Source organism: Pelobates fuscus, chromosome 1 (genome assembly GCF_036172605.1).
Source record: "Pelobates fuscus isolate aPelFus1 chromosome 1, aPelFus1.pri, whole genome shotgun sequence".
In the NCBI taxonomy this organism is placed as follows: domain Eukaryota; kingdom Metazoa; phylum Chordata; class Amphibia; order Anura; family Pelobatidae; genus Pelobates; species Pelobates fuscus.
This window is the reverse complement of record NC_086317.1, coordinates 418391125-418399973: the sequence shown is the minus strand read 5'-3', so window position 1 is coordinate 418399973 and position 8849 is coordinate 418391125. Positions and strand designations below refer to the sequence as shown.

At 34.5% G+C, this 8849-nt stretch overlaps 1 protein-coding gene across 1 annotated transcript; it reads right to left on the bottom strand.

Moving 5' to 3' along the window:
- Window positions 1–288: 288 nt before the first annotated feature.
- LOC134570233 (keratin, type II cytoskeletal 5-like) lies at window positions 289–5738 on the bottom strand. Its single transcript, XM_063428491.1, has 9 exons — window positions 5162–5738; window positions 4774–4988; window positions 3619–3679; window positions 3428–3523; window positions 2796–2960; window positions 1837–1962; window positions 936–1156; window positions 739–773; window positions 289–633 (listed from the first exon to the last, which is right to left on the bottom strand). The coding sequence occupies exons 1-9, from the start codon at window positions 5669–5671 to the stop codon at window positions 389–391; spliced, it is 1674 nt and encodes a 557-aa protein (XP_063284561.1). The 5' UTR covers window positions 5672–5738; the 3' UTR covers window positions 289–388.
- Between the last annotated feature and the right edge of the window lie 3111 nt (window positions 5739–8849).

Genomic DNA, 8849 nt, shown 5'->3' with positions numbered 1-8849 from the left:
CCTATGTGTTGCTAAATAGAGAGACATTGTAGAAGACAGTAATTGTGATGTGGTTGATAAAAATCATAAATCTATATGTTAGTGTCCCAAAACTGCATAATAGAAACAAGAGCAAAACAGTCTTTTTTGTAATTAATGCGATTTATTTAAAGTTTTAAAGGTAGAAATATGTATACAGGAAAAGAAAGCATTTCAACCCACTTGCCAAGCTTAACGTAAGAAATATGTTTTTGTGCAAACTTGTTGTAGTGTTGTAAATAACATTTTTGTAGTTATCAGTTTAAGATCAATACTTATCAACCACAAGATTGCAACATCTTACAATAAGCATCACTTTTAGAATCCGATAGATGTATATTTCATTTTGTGGTATGTTTTTTTTTAGAACTTAATATCTCCTGGAGCTTGAGGAGCTTTGGGAGGTTTTTGACACGATTTTTACATTTGAGCCGCTGACACCTCCGGAGCCAACATATGCATTTCTTCCACTGCTGGTGCTGACGTTTCCACCTCCTAAACCGTATCCTCCAATACTAGAACTAAATCCACTTCCAGAACCCATGCAGCCTCCAACTCCAACTCCATAACCATGGCTGGATCCACTGCTGCTACCATAGCTTGAACTCGTTACAGCTGTTAATTAAAATATACATGTTAAGATATAATCCATTTTTTTTTTTTAAAGGAGAAAAACATTTTTTTTTTTTTTTTTTTTAACAAATACAAAGGCTTACTTACAGATGTTTACAGGGCCCACACCTTCTCCTGCCAACCTGTTTAATGAAATTAAAAAGGTTAAATTGTTTACGTCTATAACATTGATTAAAATATAGTGACTACAATTAATTAAGGATTAATCTTTTGCTTTGTGCATGACATGTATCTTTCTCTTGATTATTGACAATTCATTGTAATTTGAAGCAATATTAGATTACCTGCTCTCCTCTCCTTCCAGCAGTTTCCTGTATGTGGCAATCTCAATATCCAGAGCCAGTTTCACATTCATCAGCTCCTGGTATTCTCGCAGTTGGAGAGCCATGTCCTGCTTGGCCTTCTGCAGAGCAGCTTCAAGTTCAACCAACTTCTGCTTGGCATCTTTCAATGCATTTTCCCCACGGGCCTCAGCCTCAGCAATGTCACTCTGAAGCTTGGCACACTGGGTGGATAAAGAATATACTTAATATGTTATATATACAGAATATATTACTAAGTGTATTCTTAAAGTTATAGTGAAGCATAAATGTCATCCTGCAATGAATTATAAGGCAGAATTGATTCATTGAACATCGTGAAATCTCTGAGTCGCTCTCAATACAATTTAGGAATGGACATTTGTCCACCCGATAGTGATAATCTTACATATGCAAATATGCTTGGTATTACTGTAACTAATTTCATAGATTTAAAGTTATCAAGTAGACTAAGACACATTTTTTTCTACTTTTATACTTCTTGGTAGCCCATGTTTTTTTTTTTTTTAAGTTTTAAGTTATTCATGTTCCATCATAGAAACATAGAAACATAGAATGTGACGGCAGATAAGAACCATTCGGCCCATCTAGTCTGCCCAATTTTCTAAATACTTTCATTAGTCCTTGGCCTTATCTTATAGTTAGGATAGCCTTATGCCTATCCCACGCATGCTTAAACTCCTTTACTGTGTTAACCTCTACCACTTCAGCTGGAAGGTTATTCCATGCATCCACTACCCTCTCAGTAAAGTAATACTTCCTGATATTATTTTTAAACCTTTGTCCCTCTAATTTAAGACTATGTCCTCTTGTCCACCAACCATTTTTTTTTTACTCTAAAGGCTGAAAGTAAACAAACATTTACCTGCTTTTTAACATTATCAATTTCAGAGCGCAGTCTGTTAATCATACGGTTTAGCTCAGATATTTCAGTCTTTGTACTTTTCAGATCATCGCCATGTCTTCCAGCAGAAACTTGCAATTCCTCATACTGAAAAAGAAATGTAAAAGATACATTTAATATTTTCTCATACATCACAATGTCATTTAGTTTTCAAGAATCAAAGCATAAAAACCAAAATAAAAAAAAACAAAAACAAATAGCATTAACACATTCGCAAGCTAATGCAAGTTTCAACATATATGTACAATAGTTTAGTTATTAGTGGTATCAAATTGTTGTGTTACTGTTATTGGATTTGCCAATTTTATAATGAGTTGGACAATAAAGGTATTACAATCATATACAACAAGTTTTAAACTTAGAATGTTTCAATATCGTTGCATAATCATGTCTAAAGTGGAACGATTTGCAACCAGTATAAAACAAGTCACATACTCCCATTGCCATTGCCGAATTTTTCTAAAGTCGTTCATTTATGGATCAGTTCCTTCTGTTGTTAATCAAAGTCTCCATCATATACTAAGCATAGTTTATATTAGCCAGTGTAAAACTATTACCTCTAAAATTATCAACACTATTCGTAGTTTGCACACAGTGTTTTATAAATTGTGCTTGTTTTTTAAAAAAGGGTTTATTTTATATATCTTTATTTTTTTACTTCTAACATTGTGTCAAGATAGCACCTATCACCGCGGGTCTTAAAATAAATATGAACTTTAATAAAAGGGTTGTTCAGGATACTTCTAGGCTTGGCAGCAACTACAGCTATTCTTGGACTGCAATAACATGCCTTACTAATCCATTCTGTTTGAATGGTTAAGGGTGATGTAATTTAGAATGTGAGAACAAGTATAATGTTGTAGCATGTCTAACTCTTGCAAAGAGCATCACTTTAGGAAATATAAGACTAAGACACTCACTTTTGATTGGTACCAGGACTCAGCTTCAGCCCGGCTCCTGTTAGCAATTTCCTCATACTGGGCCTTAACTTCAGCGATGATACCATTCAGGTCCAGACTTCTGTTGTTGTCCATGGAGAGAACAACTGATGTGTCGGAAATCTGTGTTTGCATCTGTGCAAGTTCCTAAAGCCAACAAAACATCACCATCATTGTATAAGCTTCATTAATTCTATTAGTTCAACAAAAGTATGGTTTTAGAAAATACACAATCATGAGCTAATCACATTTACACATTTAACTCAGACACTTTTTAAACTGTGGGTAACTACCTCTGCTAACATCTGTAAAGGTAAGAGGTTTAAAAAAATAAATCTGTTCACAAAATCAGATTTTGAGCATAGTTATACATAATCAAATAGTTTTATTTTATTAATTTCTTACTTAACAAATGTAAAAATTGTTTTAACTTCAGAGAGAAATGGTATTCTTTTATTATGTCTATGTACTAATCAAATCATATTCACTATTTTTTAGCGGAACAAAGTACTTGGGACTGGATTCTATTTCAAGTGATAAAATCATATCTGTCTGTCAAACAGTTTCATATGGAAGCATCATAGCCACTTAAAACCGTGCAGAATTATACTTACAGCTTCATAGAGAGCTCTCATAAAGTTGATTTCATCTGTCAAGGCATTCACTTTACCTTCTAATTCCACCTTGTTCATGTAAGAAGCGTCAACATCCTGAAACAAACCCAGCAGGACAGGTATCAAATCACATGAAGAAACAGGCTCTTTTTAATTCAGGAGCCATACGTACTGGATGAAAAGTATCTTACCTTTTTAAGAACCACAAAGTCATTTTCCGCAGCTGTTCGCTTGTTGATTTCATCTTCATACCTGTTGGGAAAAAAATAGTTTGCTTATGCTGACCACACAAAATCCAGCACACCTATTGGCATTTTTTTTGCTGGTGCATTCATTGCATTTTCTATAAATTACCAGTTGTTGCTGAGATGGGTAAATGAAAAAAAAAAATTATATAGGTATTGATGCAAAAACATAGAATATGAGAACTCGGAGAACTGACAAAAGCTTAGAGAAACCTTAATATCTTTCCCTTCGGAAGCGTTTCGCAAGCAAGGCACTTGTACAATTAGAAAGTCAACCTACACCATTTACATATCAGACTGATCCCACCCAAAGGTGCAGTCCAGATACAGAATACCGGCAAGTTAAAAGGGTAATCCAGACAGAGACCTCATGTTCCCTCAACAGCAAAAAATATATGTGAGGAAAGCTGAACTTGATGGACGCAAGTCTCTTTTCAGCTATGTAACTATGTAACTATGTAACTATGTTCACTGTACCTAGAGGGTTATCAGTCACACCTCACTGATGAGTTCCAAAAAAAGCTAAAGTGATTGTCCAGGGTTGCTGTATTTCCAGTGCAGCTGAAACTTGCTGACATTTCGGATCTGGACTGCCCTTGAGGGTGGGATCAGTCTGCTGTGCAAATAGTATAGATTCTGTTTGTAATGGTCCAAGTGAGTGGGGATTTACCTATCAAGTTTTTGCCCATTTTCAGAGTTCTCAAATTTCTTTGTTTTTGTTGCAATATCGATATATATATAACCCAAAATAAATCCGTTTGATTTAATTTATCAAAGCATGCTAGGGATTTATATTAATTTCATTACAGACCACAGAAAGTTATTTGTATAGTTAATCTAAGATATAAAGACACAATGAGAATATAGTTTCCATTTTTCTAGTTACTGATAGATGACCTTTCACACTTCAGCAAAGCATCATGAAATAATGAGCTAGAAGCCAAAATCTGGACATAATTAGACTAATCTGTAATGTTGCAGTATTAATGCAGCAGTTAAATGAAGAAGTGCAACTATACATCAGTTAAAATAGATTCAAAAATAATTATACGATTCAATGACTTATACTACATAAACTATTTGACATATTTCTCTACTCACTTTTTCTTGAATTCTTCTACAGCATCCTGTATTTGGCTCAGCTCTGAAGTTAAACGTGCTTTATCATTTCCCAAGCTGTCAAGTTGCCTTCTCATGTTACTGATATAGGTTTCAAAAAGTGGCTCAATTGTATTTTTAACTGTTTTCACACCTTGCTGTTGTAAGAGGTTCCATTTTGTTTCCAGTACTTTGTTCTGTTGTTCTAAGAACCGCACCTGTTGTACAGAAATATTAATGTCCACAAATGAAGTGGGACATTACGATAGGCTTACACTAAAATAACCAGAAACATTAAGCACGATTCAAAATGTATTTCAGAACTAAAGAATTTCATATGTTATTTTATGGACGATGGAACAAGCTAAAACCTTTGCATGATCAGACTTACCTTGTCAATGAAGGATGCAAATTTGTTGTTAAGAGTCTTAATTTGTTCTCTTTCTTCTGTTCTCACTCTCTGAATGGTGGGGTCAAATTCCAAATTCAGTGGGGCTAAAAGACTTTGGTTAACAGTGACTTGTTGGATTCCCCCAGGTGGGCACACTGGAAAGCTGGGACCACCACCAAATCCAGAACCCAGCCCTCCACCAAATCCAGAACCTAGTCCTCCACCAAATCCAGAACCTAGTCCTCCACCAAATCCTGCTCCAGCTCCAAAACCTTGTCCATAACGGGACTGTGAACTGATGGAAATTCTTTTACTTCCTCTTAGATTCTGGAGACTTCTGCTGCCAAAGCCACCAACACTAACACGGCCAGAGCCTGCACCTCCACCGCCTGAACGACAGACAGAGAGTGTGCTGAAGCTGCCTATGTTTTTCCCAGGTGAAGCAACTGAAGAGGCACTGGAGACTTTGTTGCTTCCTCCAACAGAGTTTGTTTGGCGATACACAGACATGGTCCTGTTGTGTTAGGATTTGATGCTGAGAATGAGCAGAAAAAAGACAGAATACATTTCTCAGTGATGGAACTCTCCTTTTATTAGTCTCTGCATGTGGGTTTGGTCATATTGATGCCTATGTATCATCACCATTCAATAGTGGGTATGGCATGCCTGTCAGCAATATGAATATTGTGATTTTCTAACTCACACCTAGAAAACCAGATTTGTAACAAACTCGACATATACATTTTTTTTTTGTTTTTTGTTCATTCTTTGGTCGTATTCAAGGAATGTGTCATCTTTATTGTGCAACTCTTTTGTGTAACTACAGCACATGCTAACACATATATGATGCATTTTAAGATGACAAAATACCAGAGTATTGCAATATGCAATAATACCTTTTTTTTTTTTTTTTTTTAGCAAATTCTACACTTTACATCCTCCTACCAAGAAAACAAAATGACATGGAAAATATAACAAGAATTAAACAGTGTACATGTAAAAAGGCAATGAAAAAAGTCATATGTATACACATGCTACCTTTCAAATAATATCACGCCCCTTCAACTATTGATTTAAAATATATAGAGATATGATAGGAAGCGAAGAATAGTTATAGGTTTTGTGTATTAACCTTTTGGCACTTTTACCTTTCAAATAAGCTATAGAGAATAATTTTAGCCATATATTTTAATTAATCAATGATAATTAATCAATCTTGATCAAGGTCCCTAACACTGAATAGGTAATTTCATTCTGAATGTGAAGAAATATAAAAATGAGGACATATTTCTAGTAGCAATCATGAATAGATGTATTTATGAATAGCAAGCGCACAGGGGAGGTAGCACTAACATAAATTTTAAATTGCAAATGTATACTTTTGGAGGTTAGTTTATTGCAAAATGCTAGATGTAACAGTTTAATGTGTTTACTGTTATCAAGACATTATGTATAGAGACTAACAATGCAAAAATGGTCGATGAAGAACCAGCTAAGTGTGCAACCTGTTAAAGTATAGATGAAAAAAAGGATATGAGGCGCCAGAGAGTGTATCAAAGTGTCCTGTTATAAAGAATGGTGGCAAATTGCAAAAGTATATAATATAGATAGATAGATACTAGATAGATAGATAGACAGACAGACAGATGGACAAATGCCGTGACTAATTTTAAGGGAGGTGAAGGTACTCAAAAGAAAACCATGATCAATAAGTGTCAAAAGATATTGAGATTTCAAACAGGATTAAAAGAGGGCGTCATCCTTATGTTTTTTACTTTGTATGAGTCAGTGGCTTGGTTTGGTAAAGCATTTTCAGTAAATTATAAGGAAAAAAACTCTAGCGAATCAAGTATATTGTATTTTAAGGACCGATAATAATTTCCCTGAGGCTTATTCATTCACTAAACATGGAGCTTTTACAGAGCTAGTAAAAAGTTTCCAAAACATATAAGCTTGATATTTTTTATTAGAGTTTATATGTCACTTAATCTTTTCACTGCTAATCTTTACTTTAGAAGATATAGAAGATAAGGTAAATGTTGAGGATAAATTAAAGAACACATTGCTTAAGCGATAATATTTTGTACTTTAATATTGGCATATTGTGTTCATTCAATGAAAATGTTGTAATAATTATTTAGAAAAGTTGTCTGGTGTTTTTTCTAATGGCTTTTTGGGTGCACTTTGGCCTCATATGACACATCCTATTTACATATTAGAGAGCATGACCACGGCTCTCAAAAACAGGTTGTAAGCACTTTATTAGAACATTTATTGTCAATGTGCACTATGTATGTTTTGTACATTTGTGATTTCATTGTCTTGTGAGGTCAATGAAATCACATGTTTTCTTTAAGAGCAAACCATTTTTAGGGTGCAACTGTGTAGTTTTGGTACCCTATTCTCAACATGAACTGCAACAATAACTTTATTATATGTTTTGAATTTTGGGGTTACATGTGTATCAAATTCTAATCAACATGATATAACTTACATTGCAAAAATCTAAGAATCTTTTTTTTTTCCAGACAAATTTCATGTTTTATACATGCTCATCAGGAATTTAATCATACATCATAATAATATATAAGATGTCATGAATATATAAAATTCAGAACATGTGTGGGTTTTCTTAATATTTTAGTATAGGACACAAAAGAAAGTATCTTAATAAGTAATTATCTATTTAAACGACTTTGTCTGCTCCAAATAAAAAGGAGCAAAATGTGTGACATTACATTGATTTAATGCCAGCCAGCGTTCCAGAAAATGAACCCCATGAACGGTCCAGTTGCTCGAGGAGTGAGGACATGAGGAGGTAAAACTTTGTTGTACTAATGCGGGGGTCAAATTGTTGTTGACATACTAATGCCGGGGTCAGATTATTGTCAAAATTCAATACCATTTATGGTGTCCTGAATGAATGTCATTGAATGTAACAGGGTTGATGTTCCAGGATTGATAAGCCAAATGGCTAATGATTTAGGTAAACTAGAAAAATGGTCAGAGCTGTGGCAACTGACATTTAATGTGGATAAGTGAAAGATAATGCACCTTGGATGTAGAAACCCAAGGGCCGAGTACGGAATATTTGATACCCTGCTAACCTCAACATCTAAGGAAAGAGATTTAGGAGTAATTATTTCAGATGACTTAAAGGTAGGAATACAATGTAATAGAGCAACTGGAAATGCTAGCAGAATGCTTGGTTGTATAGGGATGTATATTAGCAGTAGAAAGAGAGAAGTTCTCATGCTATTGTACAGAACACTGGTGAGACCTCACTTGGAGTATTGTACGCAGTACTGGCGACTGTATCTTCAGAAGGATATTGATACTCTAGAAAGAGTTCAGAGAAGGGCTACTAAACTGGTTTATGGATTGCAGAATAAAACTTACCAGGAAAGATTAAATGATCTTAAGATGTATAGTTTGGAGGAAAGACAAGACCTGGGGGATATGATAGAAACATTTAAATACATAAAGGGAATCAACAAAGTAAAGGAGGAGACTATATTTAAAAGAAGAAAAACTTCCACAACAAGAGGACATGGTCTTAAATTAGAGGGCAAAGGTTTTTTTATTATTATTATTATTATTATTATTGCCATTTAGGTTTAAAAATAATATCAGAAAGTATTACTTTACTGAGAGGGTAGTGGGTGCATGGAATAGCCTTCCAGCTGAA